The sequence below is a fragment of the Giraffa tippelskirchi genome, chromosome 6, assembly GCF_054371585.1.
Source record: "Giraffa tippelskirchi isolate mGirTip1 chromosome 6, T2T-mGirTip1v1.2.pri, whole genome shotgun sequence".
Taxonomy (NCBI): Eukaryota; Metazoa; Chordata; class Mammalia; order Artiodactyla; family Giraffidae; genus Giraffa; species Giraffa tippelskirchi.
Window position 1 is genome coordinate 91496046 of NC_137280.1, and position 27501 is coordinate 91523546.

General features: G+C 48.7%; 1 protein-coding gene and 1 long non-coding RNA gene across 24 annotated transcripts in view; both read left to right on the forward strand.

The window, feature by feature from the left end:
* Positions 1–231: 231 nt before the first annotated feature.
* LOC145509519 (uncharacterized) lies at positions 232–4848 on the forward strand. The gene is made up of 2 exons (XR_014056135.1): positions 232–930; positions 2693–4848. It is a non-coding gene; the product is annotated as an uncharacterized LOC145509519 (long non-coding RNA).
* A 378-nt stretch (positions 4849–5226) lies between these two features.
* Positions 5227–27501, forward strand: part of ILF3 (interleukin enhancer binding factor 3) — a 28131-nt gene continuing 5856 nt past the window's right edge. For 4 of the 23 annotated variants that reach the window (XR_014056126.1, XM_081498255.1, XM_081498268.1 and 1 more), the window contains exons 1-17: positions 5227–5338; positions 17201–17300; positions 17866–18095; positions 18236–18413; positions 20438–20585; positions 21975–22066; positions 22470–22565; positions 23290–23401; positions 23831–23928; positions 24485–24596; positions 24700–24810; positions 25364–25563; positions 25913–26080; positions 26498–26635; positions 26741–26917; positions 27026–27179; positions 27349–27402. Coding sequence is in view for 17 of the 23 variants with exons in the window: in XM_081498255.1 (XP_081354381.1) it covers positions 17298–17300; positions 17866–18095; positions 18236–18413; positions 20438–20585; positions 21975–22066; positions 22470–22565; positions 23290–23401; positions 23831–23928; positions 24485–24596; positions 24700–24810; positions 25364–25563; positions 25913–26080; positions 26498–26635; positions 26741–26917; positions 27026–27179; positions 27349–27402 (2071 nt within the window). In the remaining 6 variants the exon portion in view is untranslated. Of the gene's footprint in view, positions 5339–6341; positions 6426–17093; positions 17301–17865; positions 18096–18235; positions 18414–20437; positions 20586–21974; positions 22067–22469; positions 22566–23289; positions 23402–23830; positions 23929–24484; positions 24597–24699; positions 24811–25363; positions 25564–25912; positions 26081–26497; positions 26636–26740; positions 26918–27025; positions 27180–27348; positions 27403–27501 lie in introns of all 23 variants that reach the window. The other 19 variants (XR_014056129.1, XM_081498260.1, XM_081498269.1 and 16 more) reach the window with 10 other exon arrangements.

Genomic DNA, 27501 nt, shown 5'->3' on the forward strand with positions numbered 1-27501 from the left:
GCAGGAAAGGGGCTGAGAAGTTTAAGTCTCATTGCCTCAAAGCCCTCAGCTTCTATCCCGTACAGACACTCTCTAGATTTCCTTGTTCACCTCAATCTTTTGGGTTTATTCCTTCCTTACCACCATCTCTTGTTAACCCTGCCTCAAAAATAGCTCCTAAACCTGCTTGTATGTTAACTCGCTTCAGTTGTGTTTGATTCCTTGCGACCCTATGCCTGCCGGATTCCTCAGTCCATGGAATTCTCCAAGCAAGAATACTGGAGTGGGTTGTCATGCCCTTCTCCAGGGGATCTTCCCAACTCAGGGATTGAACCTGGGTCTCATCTCCTGCGTTGGCAGGCAGGTTCCTTACCACTAGTGCCACCTGGAAAGTCCAAACGAGCTTACATCTCTCCATATTTTCAGCTCCCAGCCCTCATTATCAACTCATCTGTCCCCATTTCTTCAGTTTCCCCCACAGGCCCAGAAGGGCGCCTGCAAACATCTGAGTTTCCTTCCTCTGCTCAAGAACCCTCCACGGATCCTTTTTACTGAGTGAAAGCTAAAGCAACCCACAGGGCCCTGCCCCATCCGTCCCCTTAACTCGCTCAGGCTGACCTCATCCAGCCACCCTGGCCCCAGGGCTTATGCCAGAAATGCACACCACCTGGCTCTTTTCACAGCTAGCTCCTTATCCTGCTTTCAGCTCAGAGGTGGCCTCCAGGAAGTTTCCCTGCTCACTGAAATCTGTCTTAGCAAACTTGTGGATACCAAGGAGGGAAGCGGGGTGGGATGAATTGGGAGATTGGGATTGACATAGTTACACTTGATTCAGTTCAGTTCAGTCCCTCAGTCGTGTCCGACTCTGCGACCTCAAGGTCTGCTGCACACCAGGCTTCCCTGTCCATCACCAACTCCCAGAGCTCGCTCAAACTCATGCCCATCGAGTCGGTGATGCCATCCAACCATCTGTTGTCCCCTTCTCCTGCCTACAATCTTTCCCAGCATCAGGGTCTTTTCCAATGAGTCAGTTCTTTGCATCAGGTGGTCAAAGTATTGGAGCTTCAGCATCAGTCCTTCCAATGAATATTCAGGACTGATTTCCTTTAGGATTGACTGGTCCTTGTAGTACAAGGGACTCTCAAGAGTCTTCTCCAACACCACAGTTCAAGAGCATCAATTCTTCGGCACTCAGCTTTCCGTATGGTCCAACTCTCGCATCCATATATGACTACTGCAAAAACCATAGCTTTGACTATAGACTTTTGTCAGCCAAGTGATGTCTCTGCTTTTTAACATGCTGTCTAGGTTGGTCATAGCTTTTCTTCCAAGGAGCAAGCATCTTTTAACTTCATGGCTGCAGTTACCATCTGCAGTGATTTTGGAGCCCAGAAAACTAAAGTCTATCACTGTTTCCATTGTTTCCCTATTTGCCATGAAGTAATAGGACCGGATGCCATGATCTTAGTTTTCTAAATGCTGAGTTTAAAGCCAACTTTTTCACTCTCCTCTTTCACTTTCATCAAGAGACTCTTTAGTTCTCCTTCACTTTCTGCCATAAGGGTGGTGTCATCTGCTTATCTGAGGTTATTGGTATTTCTCCCAGCAATCTTGATTTCAGCTTGTGATTCATCCAGCCCTCATTCTGCATGATGTACTCTCCACACAAGTTAAATAAGCAGGGTGACAATATACAGCCTTGACATACTCCTGTTCCAATTTGGAACCAGTCTGTTGTTCCATGTCTGGTTCTAACTGTTGCTTCTTGACCTGCATACAGATTGCTTAGGAGGCAGGTCAGGTGGTCCGGTATTTCCGTCTCTTGAAGAATTTTCCAGTTTGTTGTGATCCACACAGTCAAAGGCTTTGGCATAGTCAATAAAGCAGAAGTAGATGTCTTTCTGGAACTCTCTTGCTTTTTTAATGATCCCTGTTTAGCACAAGGAACTCTATGCTCTGTGGTGACCTAAATGGGAAGGAAATCTAAACAAGAGGATATATATACACACATATATAAGTACGTAACCTCAGATATGCAGATAACACTACCCTAGTGGCAGAAATTAAGAAGAACTAAAGAGCCTCTTGATGAAGGTGAAAGAGGAGAGTGAAAAAGCTGGCTTAAAACTCAACATTCAAAAAACTAAGATCATGGCATCTGGTCCCATTACTTCATGGCAAATAGACTGGGAAAAAATGGAAACAGGTACAAACTTTATTTTCTTGGGCTCCAAAATCACTGCAGATAGTGACTGCAGCCATGAAATTAAAAGATGCTTGCTCTCTGGAAGAAAAGTTATGACAAACCTAGACAGCGTATCAAAAAGCAGAGACATCACTTTGCCGACAAAGGTCTGTATAGTCAAAGCTATGGTCTTTCCAGTAGTCGTGTACCTGAGAGTTGGACCATAAAGAAGGTGGAGTGATGAATTGATGCTCTCAAACTGTAGTTATAGAGAAGATTCTTGAAAGCCACTTGGACTGCAGAGATCAAGCCAGTCAATCCTAAAGGAACCCAACCCTGAATATTCATTGGAGGGACTGACGTTGAAGCTCTGAAACTTTGACCACCTGATGGGAAGAACTGACTCATTGGAAAAGACCCTAATGCTGGGAAAGATTGAAGGCAGGAAAAGGGGACGACAGAGGATGAGATGGTTGGATGGCATCACCGACTCGATGGACATGAGTTTGAGCAAACTCCGGGAGACAGTGAAGGACAGGGAAGCCTGGTATAATGCAGTTGATGGGGTTGCAAAGAGTTGGACACGACTGAGTGACTGAACAATACATATGCATGTACATATCACCCTACTGTACAGCAGAAACTAACATAACACTGTAAAGCAACTGCTGTAGCTTAGTCGCTAAGTTGTGTCTGACTCTTCTGTCCGTGGGATTTCCCAGGCAAGAATACTGGAGTGGGTTGCCATTTTCCCTCTCCAGATCTTCTGCCAGATCTTCCCCACCCAGGTACCGAATCTAAGTCTCCTGCATTGACAGGTGGATTCTTTACCACTGAGCCACCAGGGAAGCCTAGTCATGATCTTATCTGCCCCTATATCAAACTGATTTAATAGGGGCTGCCTTAGAAGAATGAGATACTCAAAAGCCAGTTTTTCAGAAATGTAATCTTGGGAATACCCTACCTCATATGAGTAGTTAGGATTCAGTGCTTTCACTGGGTTCGATCCCTAGTCAGGGAACTAAAACCCTGCAAGCTGAGTGACTTGGCCAATAAAGAAAATGGAATCTTGGGACCCTTCCAAGAGAAGTCTAAGGACTTGAGAGTCAGAAAACTAGAAATCTTCCTCGTTCTGCCACTTGGTAGCGCTGTTAGCTTGGTCAAGTTGCCCTACCTCGGTGCATCTTCCCTCAGTGTCATAGAGACATAGCTGATCTCTAACTTCCGGCTAAAGCCAAGTTATCAGCTCTATTGTTATGGTGCTCTGGAATGATCTAAACTTATTTTAGCTAATTTTGTCTAAATACATGTTCCATTAATTTAACCAAAATTTTCTTCAATCTCAAGCTTTATTTAAAAAAGAACTCCAAGTTGGGGTGGGGTGGGGAAGGCAAGATGCTGAATGCCTATCATTTACGTGAAAAACACTAATAAAAATAAACATCTCTGAAAATACACCAAAAAACTTTACAGTGGTTGCCAAGGAGAGTGTCTGGAAGAGGCAAACTGACTCCGTTTTCTTACATTCGTTTGCACATTTGACATTTTGTATCATGTCAATAATCATTGGTTCAAGACACTAAGTGTAAATAAAGATGAAAAGTAATGGGTACAGCATGCACTCATTCTGTAATTGTATTTTTACACCTTACCTTTTTAACAATAACTATCATTTTGGGGCATTTGTTCTGCGCAAAGAATTGTGCTAGGTGCTTCTAAGAAAAATCACCATTTTGAAGGTAACGATACGGAGGTCCAGGGACGTGTACAATTCTTGGTCACACCCGGAGACTGAAACTTCAGGCGATCCTGGATCTTGCATTCTGAATAAATTAGCTGCTCCATCCTTACGTTTTTGTAAGGAAGATCCAAAATTAAGGCATTAAGTCTTAAACGACTTCTCGCCTTCTCCAGGAAGGAAATTTTTTGAACCACTCCTTGTTCCAGATCTCAGCAGTGTCTGAACCACGGCCTCGCACACATCAACCTAATAACGACGCCTGCTGAGCGCTAGCTTGACCCCGACACTCAAGGGGAACGGGGTTTAGTTTAGGTACATTGTACAACAGCGATCTCACAAAGCGCTCGGGAGGAGTCAACGACACCAGGCTTGTAAAGAAAAGGTGCTGGGTCCCAAGTAGCTTTACTTAGGAGCCCCAAGATGTGGTTGGCCGAGCAACTGTCGCAGCCCCCGCTCTCCAACCAAAGACCGGGAAGCCTCCAGTCCGGTCTTTTTCTGGATCGGGCGTCAGTTTGTCCATCTGCGAACGGGGTACTGGAAGATCCCGACCAACTCGGCTTTGCTCTTCGGAGGCTCGGCAATCCGGCTGGGCGATACATCGGATAAAGTTTTAACACCAAAGACCCGAGGTGTTCGCTGGGACCAGTCCAGGGACAGCAACGAGAAGCTCGGCCCGGCCGTTGCTCGCACACGCACCTCGAGTCTGCTCGGCCTCTCGTGAAGATGCGGACAGTGTGGAGAAAGTTTCGCCGGAATGCCTCGGTTGGAAACAGTGAAACCGCTACCGAGACCCAGCCACTACGAGGGTGCTGACGCGCGTGCCTCTAAGGGTCGTTTCCGCCAACGTACTTCGAGTGTAAGATGGCGTCCGCGCAGGCGCGTAAACTAGCAGCGGCAGGAGGCTCCGCCCCTCAACCTGCATCACCCGGTAATGGCTTACCAAAAACCGCCATTGAAAAAAGAGCGCCGATATTGTCACATGACTCAGGCCTACCAATAAGACAAGGGAAAGGCCCCAAAGTCCTTGTCACGTGGCCAGGGAGCACTCTGAATTTGCCACTGTCACATGATCAAGCAGAAGCGTGGAAAGGGGAGGGGGGAACCGTTCCGACGCCACGTAACAGCTACGTTTCTGACACGTGACTAGGGCCCGCCTCCATATCTCTTTTTGTCCCTCCTTCCCTTTCCGGCTGGGCCTGCGTCGAGCGGCAACGCAGCGGCGAAGGGGCGGGGCTCTGGCCGGTCACGTGCTCCCGCACCTCCCCGGCGCGCGCCCGCCCGCTCGCCCCCGGCCCCGGCTCCTCCTCCTCCTCTTCTCGCCATTGCAGTTGGACTCAGCAGCCCGGTGCGCACCGCGTGGCTTTTGGGGGGAGACCCCGGTGGGCTCTGGCAGGAGGGCGGTGGCTGCTGTCGGAGAAGGGGACGCGGACGAGGTAAGCGTCAATGTGGCGGCGGCCGGGCCCGCTCCCGCCTCTCCTCCTCCCCCCCGTCAGTACTCCCACTCAGCGCGGGCTCCGCTGAGGAGTAGCCGTGACAAGGCCTGAGGCGCCCCGCGCTCCCTGCCTCCGCCTGGTCCTTTCGCCCCGGCGCCTGGCTCATTCCTCCCTTGTCAGCCTCGCTCCCGCGTTCGGCCGTTACTCTCCCCCATTGTGCCGAGGAAACAAAATGGCGGCGGCGGCGGCGAGGGCCCGGTGCGCGCGCATCCGCCCCCCCCTCGCGGCCCCTCGGCCGTCGGCGGCGCCTCTCTCGGGGGGTGCGCGCGCACCGGGCCCCCGGCCGCCGCCTCCCCCGGGCCGGGCTTTGTCTGTTGCGGCGCACGCGCGCACGTGCCTGGAGCACACACCCCCTCCGGCCCGGAGCATCCTGACCCGCTGTGCAGGGACGACCCCCCTTCCACCTCTCCTTCTCTTTGTCCCAGTCCCGCCCCGAGTTCCAGGAGGGTCCCAGGTTCCTGAGGCGGGAAACATCTCCTCCTTTGTCCTTACGTGGGGCAGAGAGGCAAACCTCCGTGGAGCCCTATACTTAGGTGGATTGCAGGGAAAGCTGCTTGGGGTCCCCAAATCTCTGGCTAGCCAGCCCTCCCCTAGATCAGCAACCAAATCTAGCGAAGGATTTAAGCTTTCTCTCTTCAGGCGATTGGTTGATGTTGGCTTTTTTTTTCCCAGACTGTTAAGGACTTGTATTTTCCCCCAAAACTGATCTGGTGCGATATTTGAGTGTCCTGTGATCTGCAAAATTGGGACCGAAGCATGAGAGCTTGAAACCCGTTTCTGTCTAATTTTCGCAAGTAGTTGAGGGACAGACTCCTAGGGTTGCTCTTGAGGTTCTGTCCCGTTAAACTGCTCATGGGGGGATTATTCGCGGTGTACACCCATCTGCATGCTCTTCCCCAGTCATTGTGTAAAAGAGTAAGCCATCTCTTCTTAACATTTCCAGAACTGGTTGAAAGTTGCTTGGGATTCTGCCTAGGGGACTTGATTGATCAGCAAGGAAGCATCAATTAACTTTTAATGGACTCAGGTATTCCAGAGATTCTGAATCTTTTGTTATTGCTTAGGATTATGATCTCTTTAAAATGAGTGGTCTGGTGGCATATTTGGAATCCATGGGAGAACACAAGGTGCTACCGAAGTTGGTTCTCAAAATTTAGGACTTACTCTTGCCCTCAAGTATCTGTGGTTAGGAATCTCCTCGGGTTGCTCCCAGCGGCTGCCGCTATGCTTTGTGTGTGGTCTCGTGGGATGTGGCTATAGCCGCTCAAACTCTGAATGAACTGTGGGAACCAGAAGCTCATTCACAGCTGGAATAGCGGTGGAAAGGCCCCAGGGCACAGGCAAGTGCTGCTGTTCCAGACAGTAGTCCTGAGTTGTTTCTTGGCCACGTGGACAGCTCTTGGTCCTGGCTTTTTGAATAGAATCTCTGTAGACCCTAGCGCTGTCTGAGTTGATTGGAGGCTGGCAAATACTGCCAGAGGTGGCCTTGCCAACACTGGGCACTGATTTATCAGAGGCTCCCTACCCTGCTGGAGCTTGGGCCAGCCTGGGAATCGCCCTCTCTCTGGAGTGGAGTGGTACCTAACCCTTTGCAGTTTTTGTTTCCTTTTCCTGATTGGACCTGTCTAGTGCCTGTAGGGAAAAATTCCTTTATCTTCTTCCAGGGTACTTGAGGAGATGCCCATATTATTGGGAGTGAGAAATCTAAGACTGTCTTTTGTTTTTCTTAAATTTTTCATGTTAAAAAAAGTAACATTGGCAAGAGTGGCTGGTAATATTAATATTTTGATGTCACAAATATGGTGTCATGCTCCCCTGGTTAAGTTTGCCAGGTAGGCACAAGTGGAGTGAGTCACTGATGAAGAAAGAGCCGACTACAAGTCGTATAAGCCTCTTGTCTCTGGGTAAATGTAGGCAGCATCTTGTCTGTGGGCTTCAGCAGGATGTGAGAGTTGGAAATGTTCTTGCTTTTGAGAAAGGCTTTAGAAGTTTTCTTTGGGCAGAGGCAGTTCCCTCTTAACCTTTCTCATCTTTCTCCCCAGTTCCTCCAGATTTCACCTTTTACATCTTAGAAGAATAATTGTTTTCCCCCAGAAACTTGGGTTTTTATGTCCTTGGACTTGCCCACATGCTACATTTTGTCATCAAGTTGCTTTTAACTGTGCAGTTCTGAAAGATGTGTAAAATGTCACCATCTAGTATTAGCAGATGTGGCCTACAAAATGGTGATAATTTTATTTGAATATTGCTTTCATTGAATCTTCTGAAGAATTAGATTTTCTAAGCTTTGTATATTGGCAGCTTTTATTTTAGCAAAGTCCTGGGCAAGAAAGATTTGATTTTGCTTCCAGTGGAAGGATTTGGAATTAGAGGCAGTTGGTGATTTGACGGGGTTTCCTTGATGTCTCAACAGTAAAGAATCCACCTGCAGTGCAGGAGACGCGGGTCTGATCCCTGGGTAGGAAAGATCCTCTGGAGGAGGAAATGGCAACCCACTCTGGTATTCCTGCCTGGAGAATCCCATGAAGAGAGGAGCATGGCAGGTTACAGTCCATGGGGTCACAAAGAGTCAGACAGGACTTAGCAACTAAACAACAAGTGACTCAACAGGAGTCTACACACTGTTGGTTAGTGAAATGGACTCAGGGTCCTGAAGGGACAAGGCTGGCTTTAGGGTCTTGCCCAGCATTTGACAGCTTTTGCTGAAACACCTAGCTTCTCTCTTTGTCACTTAGGGCAATTTGGTGCTGCCTCTGTAGTGCTAGCTCCACAGAAATAATAGTGAAAGCAGGGTGGGTATGTGTTTGTTGTGGAGCCTTGTGAGTGTGCTGACTTTTTAAAATGAATTGGTTCTTGCCACCTGCAGTTCAGTTCAGTTCAGTCGCTCAGTTGTGTCTGACTCTTTGCAACCCCATGAATCGCAGCACACCAGGCCTCCCTGTCCATCACCAACTCCCGGAGTTTACCCAAACTCATGTCCATCAAGTCGGTGATGCCATCCAGCCATCTCATCCTCTGTCGTCCCCTTCTCCTCCTGCCCCCAATCCTTCCCAGAATCAGGGTCTTTTCCAATGAGTCAACTCTTTGCATGAGGTGGCCAAAGTTATGTTCTGCTAAATCCCTGTGAGGTTTTTCCTAGACATCACTTGATAGGTGATCCTGTTATAAATTAAAATGGGAAATTCAGTCATACTTTTCATCAGCTGTTTTCAGATGCTTTGTGAAATAGTGTCTAGTTGAAATCTAATTTTTTTAAATCTCACTGAATGTCTGTGTAGTGAAGAAATTGAAAATGTAGCTACTAGTTTTAATAGGGAAATGAGTTTACTGACCAATGGCTATTTTCTTGTCCATATATGATCACAAAGGATCGTTTAGTTACAAAGTTGAGTGTGTGTCTCTTTAGTACAGTCTGTAAATTTGCTCCAGATTTTTTTTTTAGTAATCTTAGATGATTCATGAGAAGTGGTGCTGTTGGCAGTTTGAGAGTCAGGGTAATTTTCCTTGAAACAGCCATTCATATTATTTCCATTAGGATTGTAGTTCATGCTCAAGGATAAGGTCTTATTGGAATAATATTCCAGGCCACTTGGCTTTTTTGCTGCTTTCTTTTGAACTGATTTCTTTCTCTTATCAGGGTGTACATGAGGTATGTGTATGTCTAAAGGATGAATGTTGCAAGTTGGGCTTGCTTTTCCATGATACATGTAGAGTTTTTGCAGGTTAATAATCCTTACTATATATTCATAATTCCAAAAAAACTCTATAAATTTTCCTAATACGGAAATGGCCAGCCTGGCTCCATGGCTTATGGTGGCATGTAATGTTTATAATAGCCAAGAATTCGAACCCACCCAAGTGTCCTTTTGTGGGTGAATGGTTCCTTATCATGGAATACTATGTGGCAATAAAAAAGAACAAGCTGTCAGTACACACACAACTTAGATGAATCTTGAGGCAGTCATTGCATGAGGCAAGCCCATCCTAAAAGGTCATAAGCTCTGCGATTCCATTTATATAACATTCTTGGAATGGCAAGATTACAGAAACCTTCAGTGGATTAGTGGTTGCTAGGGGTTAAGCATGGGTGGGGGGGCAGTTGACCATACACAGTGTGTTCACTATTACACAGTGAGTGTGACTACACACGGTCAACCGGAGTGGTCCTTGTGACAGCAGCAGTCTGTCTGTGACTGTGTCAATATCAGCCTTGTGATTGTGATAGTGCTCCAGCTCTGGCAAGATGTTGCCATTGGGGGAAACTGGGTGGAGAGCATGGGAGATGGTTCTGTTCTTAGAGCTGCATAAGAAGCTACAAGATGAAAGGTTTCATTTAAAAAAGAAACTCTTGGGACTTCCTTGGTTGGGATTCTGCGCTTCCACTGCAGGGGGCACGGATTCGATCCCTGTTCAGGAAACTAGATCTCACATGCTACAGCTAAGACCTGGGGGCAGCCAAATGAATAAAATATTAAAAAAAAAAAGAAACCCTTACCTATTAAAATAATTCACAGTCTGCATGTTATGTTAATATTTAATATCCTTTGAGACGCAGTCATTTTTTTGATTTTTTTTTTTCCTTAATTAGAACCTAAAAAAATCTGAGGCTTTCCCCATAGGGACACGTGGGAAAGTTGCCTCTGTTCTCCCCCTCAGATTTCTAAGATGACTTACTTTGCTGCCTGAAGGGCATGTTGTAAAGAGAGTTTGATAATCCCCATTTAGAATCCTGTTAAACCTTTTTGCTTTGACATTATGTCTTCTCACAGGCAGATTTTTAAAAACATTTCTATTGGTTCATCCGAGAGTAGCTGAAATGACTCCTTCAGCATCTTGCATTTTTACAGCTGATAGGGCTTCCCAGGTGGCACTAGTGGTAAAGAATCCACCTGCCAATGCAGGAGAGACGACTTAGATCACTGGGTTGGAAAGATCCCCTGGAGGAGGAAATGGATACCCACTACAGTCCATGGGTCACAGAGTCAGAATCGACTAAGCATGCAACAACTGGTAGGGCATTTTCCCACCTTGTCTCCTGTGATCCTTACTGTTTGAGACTGGGAGGTGTAGGTGGTGTTTCAAGCTCATTTTTGACCCAGTTCTGAAAAGATCAAGTGATTTGTTGAAGGTTCCACGGTGGCCAGATTGGAAAACCCAAGTGGGCACAACCCTGGGCTTGTGTTTCTAAGACCTTCGGGTGTTCCACAGTGTCACTGGGCCTGGAGGCCTAGGTCTTACCAGTTAAGAGTTCCAGAAACACTTTGGGAAACAACCTGCATCTGCCAATTAAAACCTTTTTTAATTAGTTACCCATTGCCATCACCACCATTTTATAAGCAAAAGGGATGTTTTAACACTGAACACATAGAAAGAAAATAAGATTAAAGGACACTCCTTTAAATGGGAAATATTTCTGAGATTTCTTTGCCAGTCCAGTGGTTAAGACTCCCCGTTTCCATTGCAAGGGGCGTGGATTCAGTCCCTGGTTGGGAAACTAAGATCCTGAATGCCGTGTTACACTGCCAAAGAAAGAAAATATTTGAGAAAAATCTTTACTCCTAACTTGATACCTCCCTGATGTACTGTGCTCAGTCGTGTCCAACTCTTTGCAACCCCATGAACTGTAGCCTGCCTGCTAGGCTTCTCTGTCCGTGGAATTTTCCAGTCAAGAATCCTGGAGTGGGTTGTCATTTCCTACTCCATTATACCTCCCTATGGACCAGCAAAAACGCGGTTGCAGACAGAGCTGGGAACCATCGTACTGGATTTAAGGTTTGTCTTGGATTTAAAAATTCTCAGAGTGGCATCTGTAATCAGATTTTAGATTGGCCTCTTCTGGCCAGGTTGCTTTGTTTAAGTTATTTTCTATATGTCCTTGATGATGTGAATCTGTAATAGTTTTTAAGGAGTCACTGAAGAGGTGCATGTGTGTATTGTTTCACGTCCAGTGTAGGATTGTATCTCCAGAGGTCTGGGAACCAGCAGCTGAGTTGGGTCCTGTGTCTTTCAAAACCTAATTAGGTCTCTTTAAGAGGAGTATCTAGAGAAGGAAATGGCAACCCACTCCAGTACTCTTGCCTGGAGAATTCCATGGACAGAGGAGCAGGACAGGCTGTAGTCCATGGAATCACAAAGAGTTGGACACAGCTGTGCAACTAACTTAACTTTCAAGAGGAGTATCTAGTTCCAGACCACTCCCCAGAGTGACCGGGACTCTAGTTTTGTGGAATACCCTGGATGGTGGTGAGGGGGTGCAGTTTACTCTGGGAGATAGGTGGGGCTGTACCTGTTAGGGTGTTGTCACCACACCTGTTCGTTCAATTCTACAAATGTTTGTTGATCCACAGATGCTGACTTGGGCACATTTCTTTCCCAACTGCCAGCGTCATGACTGGGATGTTCCAGCTAGTGAGAGGTCAGAAAGATGGTCATCTCACTGCAGGTTGTGGTTTAAACCTCTGTAACTCTGCATGCTGTGGGTGGGCTGCTTTTGAGAACAAAAGAAAGAAACCTGATTGCTGTGTGTTAGAACATCCCAAACCACACAGGTGGTTTAAGATCTGGATTCTTCACTCTTTGCTCGTTCCTTTCTTGAATTTCTTTTCAGAGAAGCTGGGGGCTGGTAAAAATGAGGCTTCACTTGGACCTGGTTTGAATTGTGACTGAGGTGGCAAGAGCAGTTCAAAGCCTGTCTTTAGATTGTCAGGGGGCAGTGGAGTGTTGCTTATGGGTGGGTATTGTGGGCTTCTTGACAGCAGAATTTTGAAAAGGAGAGATGAATTCTCTGGTATCAGGACCAGAGCAGCTGGCTTCCAATAGTCTGATTTGGATGACAGATCTGGGTTCACACAGAGACGAGTGAAGCCCGTTTTATTGTTCAGCAAAAAAGCATTAACTCCAGTTTTCATTTTTATTTATTTAAATATTTTTGCCCACACTGTGCGGTTTATGGGATCTTAGTTCCCTGACCAGGCCTTGAACCCCGGCCCTCAGTGGTAAAAGGACCACTGGACCACCAGGGTATTCCCATTTAAAAAATTCCAGTTTTTAAATGTAGTCTGGAATAGGTAGTCTTAGTCACTCTGTCCTCTTGAATCAGGAGGTATTACCACTAAGCTCTAGCCCTAAAGGAGGAGGCTTGGGGATGAAAGGATTGCAGATGGTCCAAGAGTGGCGGTCACAGACGGCCTCAACCCAATGAATCTCTTTAGGGATGCCTTCTTGGGCCTACCTCTCAAGGAAGGCAGCTGCTGGAGCAGAGGCACAGACATGCTCTGAGTTTGAGTGGTGAAGAAAGCTGATGGGAACCTCCCTGCAGTACGTTTGCTGAATACAGGAGCATTTGGGGTTGGCCAGATGTCCTTGAGGGCTGATGTTCTACACAGTGACTGTCTTGCTCTCCAGTGGCCCAAGGTGGTTTTCTCTCCAGACTGTCTCGATTCATCAGATAGCATTTTCAAAGAGATCCCCCAAATCAACTCCGGGTGAACCTTGGTCCCTTCGGATGAGAGAGTTGGGGTGTGGATGTCTCCAGTGGTGTCAAATAAGTATCATTGTGGACTTGTGTACTGTTCACGTGCTGAATCCGTTTTAATCATATATTTGTAACATTTTCTTAGAAGATTCAAACATACAGAAAAGATGACACCGTTTTACAGTCAACGCATGCCTGTTTATACACCCGAGTTCTGCCATTGACTACAGCTGTGTTTCATGCTTCTCTCTTTCACTGTTCTCATCCTTCAGCCACTTTATTTTTATTGAAATGGAGCTAATGTGTGTGTGCACACATGCTTAGTCCTGCCCAACTCTTTGCGACCCTTTGGACTATAGCCCGCCAGACTCCTCTGTCCGTGGGATTTCCAGGCAAAAATTCTGGAGTGGGTTGCCATTTCCTCCTCCAGGGGGTCTTCCCAACCGAGGGATCAACCCTGTATCTCCTGCATTGGCAGGTGGATGCTTTACTACTGCACCATTTGGGAAGCCCTAGAGTTAATAGTGTGAGAAGGCAATGGCACCCCACTCCAGTACTCTCGCCTGGGAAACCCCATGGACGGAGGAGCCTGGTAGGCTGCAGTCCATGGGGTAGCTAAGAGTCGGACACCACTGAGCGCCTTCACTTTCACTTTTCCCTTTCATGCACTGGAGAAGGAAATGGCAACCCACTCCAGTATTCTTGCCTGGAGAATCCAAGGGACGGGGGAGCCTGGTGGGCTGCCGTCTATGGGGTCGCACAGAGTCGGACACGACTGAAGCGACTTAGCAGCAGCAGCAGAGTTAACAGTATCTACTTTATTTTTATGATACTTTTCAAGGTAGCAGAAAGTTGTAGTCTTTCCTCTAGGTATTAACTGGAGTCCAGTATTTATTTACAGGTTTTTTTTTCCCCTTTTGAGGCAAATGCATAGATCTTGCATATACCATTCAGTGGATTTTGGTCAGTACATATCCCCCACAGTATTATCAAGATGCAGACTGTGACCACCACCCCAGAAAGCTCCTGGCACCCTTTCCAGGTGTCCCTGCCACCATCCCACGGAGGCGATTGCTGATTAGTTTGTTTTTTTTGCTGCGTTGGAGAACTTCATACAGGCCTTTTTTTGTTTTTGATACTCAGTTGCCTCAAATATAGCTAGTGGGAGCCCTCACAAGTCAGCTCCTTTGTCCTTTGGACATGCTAGCAGTAATCGCTGAGCACTTCCTTCCCTTTCTTTTTTATTTTCCCCCAACTCTTATTTTTTGACCATGCGACACAGCATATGGGATGATAGTTCCCCTACCAGGGGTCAAACCTGCGCCCCCTGCTTTGAAAGCGCAGTCTTAACCACTGGACCACCAGGAAAGTCTCTTTCTGGCTTTCTGATACTGCATTTTGACCCAGGCTCACCCCCTATGGTTCTGCATCAGGTGCTGAATCAACTACTTCTAGGAGCTCCTTTTAGAAGATTTTAGACAATGTTAGTCCTACAAAGCCCTTACTGAAGAGGTCTTTGGCCCCTGGGATCTCGGTTTAAACCCTCTGTTACTTTTAAGCCTCTGTATCTGATCTCTGTGGTGGAGGAAGATGAAGATGAAGAAGTGGTAAGTATAAAGTGGTGATGCGTTGGCTCCTGGCACCATGTTGGATTTGGAGGGATGGCATTTGTCTTTAGGGTGGCCAGGTCCACGGGAATGGGGGACTTGCCTACTGTGTTCATCAGTGTCCTAGCCTCTGGCTCAGGGCCTAGTCCAGGGGAGGTGCACACAGGATACTTCTGACTAAGTCAATGCAGTTTTAAACAGCATCCTTCTTTATCAAATTGATGAAGTTTCAGTGTAGATTTGGCCAGGACTGGTGACTGTTTACCGTGGGCTCCTCACCAGTCAGCTGTGATTTCCGACGGCCTGCTTCTTGTCGGTTTAGAATTTATTTTCTGAGATTTGGTTTACATTTTAGATTACCTGCCATGGCTGCACTTCTGTAAGAATTCTTGAGTTTGCTATGCACTTAAAAAAGAACTATTATGGAAACTTTCAGACACGCACAGTGATTCCCATTCTACCCATCTCCATCTTCAAAATGTAGTAACATTTTCCAGTATTGGTTTGTCCTGTTCCCTTCTCCACTCCCCACCTCACTGGAGTACTTTATTATTTTTTTAATATTTATTTTTATTTATTTGACTGCACCGGGTCTTAGTTGCAGCATGCGAACTCTTAGTTGTGGCATGTAGGATCTAGTTCCCTGACCAGCGATTGAACCCAGGCCCCCTGCATTGGGAGTGCAGAGTTTTAGCTTCTGGATCACCAGGGAAGTCCCTCACTGAAGTATTTTAAAACAAGCAAAAACCAGGCGTGTAGTTTAAGCCATAAATTTATCTTTAATGTGTATTTGAGGTAAAGACGTTCTTTTCAAACACAGCTATAGTATCATTCATTCCTCATCCAGGATGTGCTTTTGCATGTGCTTATTATTAGCCCCCAAAACAACCTGATGATGTATTTCTTGTCTGTAGTAGAAGTCAGTGCTTTTTTTTTTTTTTTGAGGGTCTGTGGGATTTGTGCTCCATGCTTTCCACAGGCCAGCTCATCTAATTTTCACAGTCCCCTTGAAGAGGTAGGCTATGGTTTTTCCAGTGGTCATGTATGGATGTGAGAGTCGGATGGTGAAGAAAGCTGAGCGCCGCAGAATTGATGCTTTTGAACTGTGGTGTTGGAGAAGACTCTTGAGAGTCCCTTGGACTGCAAGGAGATCCAATCCATCCATCCTAAAGGAGATCATTCCTGGGTGTTCTTTGGAAGGACTGATGTTGAAGCTGAAACTCCAATACTTTGGCCACCTCATGCAAAGAGTTGACTCATTGGAAAAGACCCTAATGCTGGGTAGGATTGGGGGCAGGAGGAGAAGGGGACGACAGAGGATGAGATGGTTGGATGGCATCACCGACTCGATGGACATGTGTTTGGGTAGACTCCGGGAGTTGGTGATGGACAGAGAGGCCTGGCGTGCTGCAACTCATGGGGTCGCAAAGAGTCGGACACGACTGAGTGACTGAACTGAACTTGAAGAGGTAGAGGGGTAGATTCCATGTTGCAGGTTGAAGGAAGCTAGAGGGGTAGATTCTATTTTGCAGATTGAAGGAAGCTCCAAGGAATTTGAAGGCCACACAGGTAATGGCAAAAGCTCCCACTTGGTGACTACCAAGTGGCTTACGGAGGGCTCAGGCACAGCCAGGGCTCAGCCTGGGGACTTGTGGTCCTTTTCCTTCCCTCTGTCCCCTGTCATGAAGCATTAGACCCCATCTGTCCTCTTGCCTGACTATGCAGGAGTATCATCTCTCATTCCACCCTTAGATTTTCAGGTTTTAGTTGGCAGCCCCTAAGTTTTCAATGAGATAGTTAGCTAGTCCTAAAGCGTTATGGGAAATTCTCACTTGGGCTAGTCCTGTCAGAGTTTATCCTTGAAGTGAATGCCTTTCTGAGATGAACCTGCTGTGTTGGCTGGTAGCAACCGGTGTGGATGGAAGGGGCTAGCTGTTATGTGGTTGGATGGAATGGGTGGAGTCAATCTGTTGCCTACTCTGCTGATGGGGCTTTTGGGGTTGTTTACTCATTTGGAAGATTTCAGTGTGGACCAGACTTTTGGCACAGAGTGGGAATTGAGTAGGTTGTAGTCAGCATGTTATTTAGAGTCCAGAATTGTAATTATAGCTACGTTTGTCTTGGAGACTTGTGTTGTCCTTTTCAGTTGTCTCAGCCACTCCAGAGCTGAACCCTGGGGGTGGCCACGTGCTGTGGTAGCCACGTCCCCCTGGTGCTTCCGAAGGTTCTTGCCTCGCCAGTTTACAGCAGCCATCTGGGGCCCTCTGTTTCCTGCTCTCCTTCCGTGTCTTCATGCCCCTCAAGGGTCAGAGCTCACTCCTTCCTTCCTTCTCTTTTTCTTCTCCAAACACCAAGATTTTGCTGAACATTTTAACCCATACCATTTGGGGGAGGCTTGGTAATAGGTTTATTTGTAAAACTTAGCATACTTCATATAGATAAATGTTGAAAGGAGGTTTTTTAAAAAGTAAAAATCATCTTGAGTGTGGGCCTGAAGTCAAACGTGGCTTCTAGAAACCAGCTGTTTTCATTTTTGGGGAGTTTTATAATTAATTGTTTGTACGTTGGGTTAGTGATGACTTGGAAATAGAGATGTGTCCTGCTGTGTTAACAGACTCCTTCCTGAGGCAGCTCCGCTTTCCTCCTGCGGCATTATCTGACTGCTCAGACTCCTTCGCTGATGAAATACATGAAACTAAAAAAGATTTTCTGATCTTATAGATAGTTGAAGTATTGATAACACCAAGGAAATCAGTCACAATTTGAAAAGATAAGCAAAAATTTGATTTCCAGACACTACAGATAAAGAAAAGTAAAAATGGTAAGAAATTTATTTTCTTAATAGATAGTTTCTTAATTTACGTACAAAAATGTTGGCGGCGTTGCCCCAAAGCATTTGATTTTTTGTTTTTGTTTTTTTTTTTAAAGTATATTTGACTTACAGCATATTAGTTTCAGGTGTACGACAGTCATTTCATATTTGTGTATGTTATATTCCATATAAAGTTACTATAAAATATTGGCTACATTCCCTATCCTGCACATTTGTCCTTTTAATTTGTTTTATACTTGGTAATTTGTACCTCTGAATCACCTTCACCTGTCTTGCCTCCCCAAAGCATTTGGTCTTATAATCATTCTTCATTAGACTCTTTGAAGTACGTAGTGTAACAGTTCTAGTCATACAGAAATGTATAATGTGCCCCCTTCTTCCCGTGGCCTGGAGGAAGCATGACTGTTATGTTTGGTTGTCCTTCTCAGATCTTCAGATGTGTTCATATAGTCTTACTTTCATGTATGTAATTGTGAGCTGTACAACTGAACAGAAAAGCATCAAGCTGCTTGGTCTCTTTACATTGTTTTTAACTAAGTTTTCACATCTCCAGCGTCCAGTGCGAATTTTTGTGAATGACGATCGCCATGTGATGGCAAAGCACTCTTCCGTTTACCCAACACAAGAGGAGCTGGAGGCAGTCCAGAACATGGTGTCCCACACAGAGCGGGCTCTCAAAGCTGTGTCAGACTGGATTGATGAGCAGGAGAAAGGCAGCAGCGACCATGCCGAGTCTGAGAATGTGGATGTGCCTGCGGAAGAAGAGGGCAAAGAAGGGGCTGGGTAGGGTGTTTTTCTTATTTCTAGGGAGATTGGCCAGTGCAGGGTTGAGCCTCTCCTTTTCTAAGAAACTCCAGCCTTTCCGGGGCCCCTGGGTTCTGGCCAGCCTGAATCTCACTGGGCCTGTGTTGGGCTGTTCTCAGGGAGCAGAAGACAGAGCACATGACCAGAACCCTGAGGGGAGTGATGCGTGTTGGCCTCGTGGCAAAGGGCCTACTGCTCAAGGGGGACTTGGACTTGGAGTTGGTGCTGCTGTGTAAGGAGAAGCCCACAACCGCCCTCCTGGACAAGGTGGCTGACAACCTGGCCATCCAGCTCACTGTGAGTGTGCCCACCTCCACTGGGGACACAGGGTGGTCAGGGGAAGACGTGCCCAATTGCGCTGTGCACCAGGAGGCATGCTCCACGCCCAGCCTGGCCCCTGCCGTTCTCACATTTCTGTAGCTGCCCGGCAGGATGCTGCAGAGCTGCCCGGGAGCCTACTGTGCACCAGGCGGCACTGGGCATGACCTTCACATCCAGATTCCAGCAATGGATGGGTGGGAGGGTGGATGCAAAGAATATTCAGTTATCAAGTCTTCCTCCTTAATGCAAACCTGGACTTTAAAAAAGTTGTTTTTAACCAATTTATTTGCCTCACTACCAAAGTATTGCGTAAATAGTAACTTCTGGCATTTCTTGAGCATTGACTGAACCAGGCCCTAGGCCAGACAAGCTCTGCACACACATCATTTCATCATGATGAGTGAGGTGGGGCTTGATCATCTTAAGTACTCGAGTAGATGTGACTGAGGTGCAGGGAGCTCAGTAATTGACCCCGCGTCCCCGGCTGGTGAGGTGTCTGGGCTTCAGAATGCCAGTGTGTGGCTGCCCCTCAGTGCCTCTTGGGGACACTACCCTGGATTCAGCCACAGGATAAGAAAAGAAGAAAGTAGAAGTTCTCACCTCCTAGATACACTGTTCATTTTCCCATGTAAATCTCCCTTCTGTCACGTGTGACTGACCCCTCGTGATTCAGGACAGAGGTCAGAATTGAAATGAGCAGCTAATACAGTGTGGAAAGGCTTCAGGGGGCTGTTGGAAGGCAGCCCGGAACTTTTGCTTTAGTGGTAATTTTTTAAGTTAGTTTCCGTCTTTGTCTATTAAAAAGTATATTAAGTGTAGAAAATTAAGTTGACGTAAATGTTTCTAAAGGAAAGACCATTTTCGTAGAGTGTTTATAGAGAGATACAAAGAAAGGTGTTTGTTTTTCTTAGCCCCGTTTTTCTCTTTTGGCCACACCACGCAGCATGCGGGATCTTAGTTCCCCAACCAGGGATCAAACTTACGCCCCCTGCATTGAAAGTGTGGAGTCTTTACTACCAGAGAAGTCCCAAGAAAGTATATTTTTATCATATAGATGAGTGTTTTTTTGACTGGGGCACATTTTGCACCCTGGGGGACATGGAGTGAATTTAGAGGTAGTTTAAGTTTAATCTCAGCAGAGTAGGTGCGGCACTACCTGCATCTGTAGGTGGAGGCTGGAGAGGCTTTCTGAGGTCCTCCACTGCACAGGACAACCACTGCACAGGACAACCCCGCCACCGAGAGGGATCTGGCTGGCGTGTCTAATAATGCTGAGGTGGAGAAAAGTCAGCTTGAATTCTCTACAAGAACCCTTTGTTCTCCCCGAAACTTTTTTTTTCCTTTGACAAAAATCATAAATACTCAAGTTTTCTTGATCAGGGTGTATAAACTGGTATAAAGAAGAAAGCAGAAGTCACAGTCATGAACGTCGTTTTATAGACGCATGTAGCATGCATTTGCAGCAAGTACGTGCTTTCATAGTCGCCATATGAAACTGTTTTACCACACAGTTTTCATTCCACGCCCTGTGATAGCTGCTCGTCCATGTGTGGAAACAGCGGTGGCTGGCTGCCCACACCGTGCTGGGTGCTGTGCTTTCCATGCCGTGTCCGGTTCAATTCCTTTGCCGCCTTGGGTGTCGGTCATGTCCCTAAATCGTTTTACAAATCAGAAACCACAGTCTTGATGAGATAGAGTGATTTGTCGAAAGTTATGACTCCCAAGTGACACAGTGGGGATTTCATACCACCATCTCCTCCCAGACCCTAAACTCTTAAAGTTGTATTACAAAGCTTTCTCTCTCTGCTAAGTAGTCATCTCCTCCCTGGAGTACCTGGAAGATGGCCAAAGACCTGTCCAGTAAGAGGGTGTTCTGACCCCTGGTGGAAGGCACTGCTGTCAGTGCCCAAGAAGTTGGCCTATAGTCGTAACCAGGAGCTCAAAAGAATTGTTGATGGTCTTGGGAAGCAGGTGTTTGACAGTTGCATTTTCTTTTATAGGCTGTCACAGATGACAAGTATGAAATACTCCAGTCTGTTGATGACGCTGCGATTGTGATAAAAAACACAAAAGAGCCTCCATTGTCCCTGACCATCCACCTGACCTCCCCTGTTGTCAGAGAAGAAATGGAGAAAGTATTAGCTGGAGGTAGGGAGGCTGAGAAAGGCCAGCAGGGCGCGTTGGCACTGTGGTATCCCCTCACTGTTAAAATGTGCTATGAAGTTTTAGATTGCTCTGATAAAAGGCTAGCGGTGTAGCTTTGACCACCTTTACTCGAGCTCACATCTCCCATTGGGTTTCGGACCTGGGAGGTTGACAAAACAGTTACACTAAAAGTGAGTAGCACTTTTCCGAGAGGATTGCACCGTCTTTGTCTGTCTTAATCCTTGGATGTTCTCATCAGTGTTAAAGGTGTTTTTTCGGTTGAGCCAGTCTCTGGCCTTGGAAAAGCGTGTCCCCGGTGACTGTAGGCTTTTTAAAGTACCGAAGACAACCAGATGGTTTCTGCATGAGTATCACGTTGGACTTGTGCAAACAGCTTGTGTTGCAGTAGAACCGGGGCCTCTTCGTTTGTCTTCTTCCACTGGCTGCTGTTACCTGTGGCCGTGATCGAGATGCAGAGAGCTGGGGCAGAGTTTTGGATAAAGTTTTTTTTTTTTTAACAGTGGAGCAATTTTGAGACCAAATCCTGGAACCTCGGACAGTGCTAATGCTTTCACGATTCCGAGTCCACCCAGGGCCCCTTGTGCATCTCTGGGTGGATCATTTTCAGTCACGACTGACAGTTAGGGTGACCGGCCTTATCCAAACCCCTGACACACAGATGGTGGAAACGACAAACGCCCCGGTTTTGCTGCAGCACAGGCTTACGCACGCCCTTGTTGAGGTTCCTCAGTGCCCTTTGGTTCCGATACCTGGTTCACCACCAGAGCCCTTCTAGTTTATCAATTCAGGGACGCTGGACCTTTGACCAACAGGACTGACTCTGTCAAGGGCTGGGGCTGGGGCAGTCACGCCTGGTGGGCGGAGGTGGTCCCCTTTGCCGTAGTTGCCTCAGGGGATGACCTGTGGGAGGCAGAGAGGGAGTGCATTTCTACTCCCCTCACCTTTTTTTTTCCAGTTTTGGTTTTTGTTTTTTCTTTTTGCTAATGAATTTTTTAGCATAGCTCATTTATCGGGAGATCCTGGGGAGAGGAAGCAAGGTAACCATCTACTAGAAGATAGGGTCCACCTATCTGTCCCCCTCCCCCATGGGATTGTTCCTTTTAGAGTACCTTCCCACTTTGTTTTTGTTTTTCTTTTTTTTTTTCTTTTTTTTTTTTTCTTTTTTTTGGAGGGGGCCTCTGATTTTTTTACAATCTCCTCTCGGGGCTGAGTTCATTGTGCTCGAGCATCTCCCTCCCTGATCAAGGGTGGAGAGAACTTGAGATTCTGGGAGCCTCAGCTGCCCTTTAGGAAGCTGCCACATCCCCTTTCCACCTGACAGAAACCCCTTGGTCAAACTGTACCTTGTCTTCTTATTCCATCCATGAATAGAAACGCTATCAGTCAACGACCCCCCGGACGTTCTGGACAGGCAGAAATGCCTTGCTGCCTTGGCGTCCCTCCGACACGCCAAGTGGTTCCAGGTTTGCATTTTGTTCTTCTATTTGTCTTTTGGTAGAGAATTCCTAAGTTTTAACTTGGCTAACTTTCACCATAAAGTTTTGGTAACATTGAAGAGCGCTGTGCTGAACTTAGCACCTGCTGGCGTGTGGTTGCTAAAGGAGCACGCGTAGACAAATTTGACACACCCCCCCCCCCCAAGGAGGCTTGTGACCGAGTAGGTGGGGAGCTGCTGCTTTGTGCCAAGAGTAATAACGTTATTACCATCCACTCGGTGGAATTGCTGCCGACCACACACTTGACGGTCGTGAACGTTCACCTTCTTTTACCCTTGACAAAGTAGCACCCTGAGACTTGTGTTTTTCATGTTTGCCTTGTGTTCAGGGAGGTGCCCTGGTGTAAAGAGCCTGTGCTTTGTTCCTCTAGGCCAGAGCCAACGGGCTGAAGTCGTGTGTCATTGTCATCCGGGTCCTGAGGGACCTGTGCACCCGAGTGCCCACCTGGGGTCCCCTCAGAGGATGGGTAAGGCACCTTGGAGCCATAGCCACCTTGGTTCATGTGTGCAGAGACCTCCCAGATCCCAGGACTGTGTTGCTGATCAGTGGGCTGGAGTGGCCTGTTGGGGTGTGGCTGATGCATCCCATCAGAGCTGATTGTTGAGCTCCTGCTGAGTGCCACACCCTGGGTGGGGCTGAGAGCGAGACCAGGAACTGAGGGGAGGGTGCGCAGCTCTGCCGAGCGGGGGCCAGGGCCAGCGGCGCACTTACTGGGACGGCTCCACTCCATGTAGAAGCTTTTGTAGCTGCTCTGAGACAAGGGTCAGCAGACTGAGGCCCACAGGCCTGTATTGGCCAGCTGCCCCTTTCTATAGTCTATGGTGAAGAATGGCATTTTTTTTTTAATTGGAGGATAATTGCTTTACAGTGTTGTACGAGTTTCTGCTGTACAGCAACATGAATCAGCTATAAGTATACATACATCTCCTCCTGGTTTTTATTTTTCTAGATGCTGCATTTTAAGTATAAGTACCTAAGTACACAGCTTCAGTTCTTGGCCCCTGCAGCCTAAGAGGCTTAACGTCATTCCCTTTACGGAAAAGTTGGTGGAGCCCCATTCTAGGTGTGCTGTCTTTGGCTTGTGAACTTGAAGGGCCTTGACTCTGATACACACACACACAGAGTGACACTGCCTCAGTCAGCCTGCTCCCTCCTGGACTTGGTGACTAACTGTCCCTCTTCCCTTTCAGCCCCTCGAGCTTCTCTGTGAGAAGTCCATCGGCACAGCCAACAGACCCATGGGTGCCGGCGAGGCCCTGCGGAGGGTGCTGGAGTGCCTGGCTTCGGGCATCGTCATGCCAGGTTGGGGCCTTGTGCTTTGCAGGTGGCAGGGAAAGGAAAAGACAGGGACCGAGGCCCCGAGGCCACTTCCCGGCGGGTCCCCTGAGTGGGTTAGGGCAGCAGCAGCCCCGTGTCCCCCCAGGGGTGAAGCATGTGACTACCCTCTTGCACCATCATATCCAGCCCTGTGCCGGCTCCACAGCTGTGACTCCGGGCGGATCCGGGGCAGTAGTGACCCACTCCCACGCGAGCTCCTTGCTCTGAGACACAAGTGGCTTATTTCTCTCAACGGGCTGGTCGCCGAGTGGGTCACTGAGCCCGGCGTGTTTTCCAGAGCTGGGTGTGGATGGGGCGCGGGGGGTAACGCACTTGGTTCCCTCAGCCCAGCACCACGCTTCCGAGATGCTAAAAGATAATCCTCTGCATATCTTCCTTGTTTCCTGCCTTCAGATGGTTCTGGCATTTATGACCCTTGTGAAAAAGAAGCCACTGATGCTATTGGGCATCTAGACAGACAGCAACGGGAAGATATCACACAGAGTGCGCAGGTATAGTCGTCGCCATTGCCACGTGAGCCCTTACCCAGTCTGTAATCGCTGGCTTCCAGTTCCGTTACTGGGTATTCTCAGGGTAGGCTCAGCTTGGGGCCCGAAGGTCAGGGGCTCGGGCCTGATACAGGGCGCCCCAACCTGGGCTGCTTCTTTCCCCTGGCGCCACGCGAGGTTGTCACCTGCCCCCCCTTGGCCTGCTCGAGTGCCGTTTTCAGACACCCGAGTTCAGCGGGGAGACGTATTTGCTGTGCGGACTGCTCCAGGGGTCCTTCCCTTGCAGGCCCACCCCGTGGCTCCGTGTGGCAACCAGTCCCCAGGTTGGGGTCTCCTGTATTCTTTTGAGGGGGGTGGTCACAGGCTGGCCTTCCCCCACAGCAAGGCTGGGCCCTGGCAATCAGGCCCTCCCCTGGCTGGCGGAGGACCCCTTGCTGTTATAGGGGAGACCATTAGCAACCCCCTCAGCTCCCACCCCTTCCAGGAGGCATTAGTGAGCGCACACATGAGGGCTGGGAGTGCAGGGCGGCTGAGTCAGATGCCTCTTCCCCTTCTCCAGCATGCGCTGCGACTAGCCGCGTTCGGCCAGCTCCATAAAGTACTGGGTATGGACCCTCTGCCATCTAAGATGCCCAAGAAACCAAAGAATGAAAACCCAGTGGACTATACGGGTAAGGAGGCCGCAGGGCCTGGGCCCAGGCGGCGATGTCATCATGGGCTCCCGGCAGAGGACAGGCTAGAGTCTCAGTTGCTGCCGTCCTTGTCTCGTTTCAGTTCAAATACCCCCCAGCACCACCTACGCCATTACGCCCATGAAACGCCCGATGGAGGAAGATGGGGAGGAGAAGTCTCCTAGCAAAAAGAAGAAGAAGATTCAGAAGAAAGGTACAAGCATTCACTCATAGTCCTTGTTTTAGCTGCCATCTGGCTTCATTGAAGGTTTAGCCCAAAGTAGTGACATACCTGCTTTTGTTCTGTTTTTCTTGGATGTGATGTAGAAGTCCTTTTAAGAATGATTGATTATGGGGTTCATACAGCAGGAATGCTGGTGTGGTTTGCCAGTCTCTCCTTCAGTGGAACACATTTTGTCAGAACTCCACTATGACCCATCTGTCTTGGGTGGCCCTGCATGGCATGGCTCATAGCTTCATTGAGCTGTGCAAGCCCCTTTGCCACAACGAGGCTGTGTTCCATGAAGGGGATTGATTAAACTTAGCATGGGTATGGAACACAATTAAGATGGATGCACCTCAGCCAGTGACCACAGTCAGGGTATGTGTCTGGATAGCAGGGCAGGCAGGCCAGCCCTCAGCACATGTGGCCACCTGGTCTCCTGCCTAGTCCACCACGTGGTGCGTCAGGGGTCAGTCAGGAGAGTGTCCCTGTCGGGGTCAGAATTGACTGGCATTTTAGAGCAGCATTGCTATGTTCTCTCTAGAGGAGAAGGCAGAGCCTCCGCAAGCGATGAACGCCCTGATGAGACTGAACCAGCTCAAACCGGGGCTGCAGTACAAACTGATTTCCCAGACTGGTCCAGTGCACGCCCCCATCTTCACCATGTCAGTGGAGGTGGACGGCAGCTCCTTTGAGGCCTCCGGCCCCTCCAAAAAGACTGCTAAGCTGCATGTGGCTGTGAAGGTGAGTGTGGCCGGCAGTGTGCTGTAACAGTGAAGCGCCTCCCTCATCTTTGTGCCCATTAAGAGCCACTGCCCTCTGTTTAAGCACGAGGCTGAGGGAGGGAATGGGAATACTGAAACGGTTAGAGGCCTGACCAATGGCCAAGTCACACATGGCCAGAATGCCATCATTGATGGGCGCAGGGTCTCCAAATGTGGCTGGGCATTTGGTGGTCTTGGGAGCTCCAGGAAAGTGCCTCCTGTTGGATGCCTCCCTAGGAGCTGCTGATTCAGGATGCTGGATGTGGGAGAGTTCCTGTCTGGGTGAGCCCTTCCTCACTGGGAACACGGGATTTCCCCCCCCCCCGCAGGTGTTACAGGACATGGGCTTGCCCACGGGTGCTGAAGGCAGAGACTCCAGCAAGGGGGAGGACTCAGCCGAGGAGACAGAGGCGAAGCCCGCCGTGGTGGCCCCTCCACCTGTGGTGGAAGCCGTCTCGACCCCCAGTGCTGCCTTCCCCTCTGATCCCACCACCGAGGTGAGCACAGGGTGGGTGCTGTGAGGCCCCACAGGAGGGAGCAAGTGGCCCAGGGTCCCCTGAATGAGGACAGTCACTGGTCCTTGCTCTCTTTCTCCAGAAGCGTAACAGGGCCAGGGCCTGTTCCAGTCCAGGGCCCTGTGGGGGGAGTTGAAGCGAGAGCTGTCGAGGCCTGTGCTGGCGTTGACCCAACATCGGGGGCTCTGCCCGGGAGGCCTGTAGTCGAGGCTAGGCTGTTTCCTTGAGAGAGACGGTGTGAGTGGAGGTGGTCCCATTGCTGACAAGCCCACAGATGATTTCCAGAGGGGTGGGCAGCAGAGTGAGTGGAGCGGAGGGCCTCAGACCCTTAACACAGGGGCGGCTGCGTTGGAAAGATCTTAGCTGAGTTTGTTGGTGTTCTTTTCTGTTTTCCCTGAGAACGTAAAACAGCAGGGGCCGATCCTGACCAAGCATGGCAAGAACCCTGTTATGGAACTTAACGAGAAGAGGCGTGGCCTCAAGTACGAACTCATCTCAGAGACGGGGGGCAGCCACGACAAACGCTTCGTCATGGAGGTGAGTGGTCCCAGGGGCAGTTCCCATGGGGACCTGGGGTCTTTGGAGAGGCTCCTGCCCCAAGGGCTGTGTTGGGTCACCCCGACACACATCTGTTCTCCCCAGGTCGAGGTGGACGGCCAGAAGTTTCAGGGTGCTGGCTCAAACAAAAAGGTGGCCAAAGCATATGCTGCCCTGGCTGCACTAGAAAAGCTGTTCCCTGACGCCCCTCTCTCCCTGGAGGCCAACAAGAAGAAGAGAGCCCCTGTCCCTGTGAGAGGTGGCCCAAAATTTGCTGCTAAGGTGAGTGTTCAGCCCTGAGCTCTCTGAGTGTTCTCTCCTTAGTGGGTGTTCTCTCTGGTCATTTGAGTGGGAGGTGAATGTAAGCTGTCTGTCTTCCCTCCCATCCAGCCACATAACCCTGGGTTCGGCATGGGGGGCCCCATGCACAATGAAGTGCCCCCACCCCCCAACCTCCGAGGACGGGGAAGAGGAGGGAACATCCGTGGTCGAGGGAGAGGGAGAGGATTTGGTGGTGCCAACCATGGAGGCTACATGAATGCTGGTGAGGACCCTGTCCTGTGCTGTCCCCTGGGGCCTGGCCTGCTCCCTGCAGTGGGTGGGCGCCCGCCCACCCCCACCCCCCCAGCCCCCGGACTCACTGAGATGCTGAAAGAGGCGGGGGTGGGGCAGACCCATCTCCCACCCTTGTGACCCTGTCCGTTCCCTTCTAGGTGCCGGGTATGGCAGCTACGGGTATGGAGGCAACTCAGCGACTGCCGGCTACAGTAAGTGCGTGTTTCTCTTTGTCTGAGCTTGGGAAGAAGCTGCAGTTTAGCCCCCGTGGCCTGAGTTAGAGCAGGGTGGCCCAGCAGCATTAGCAGCAA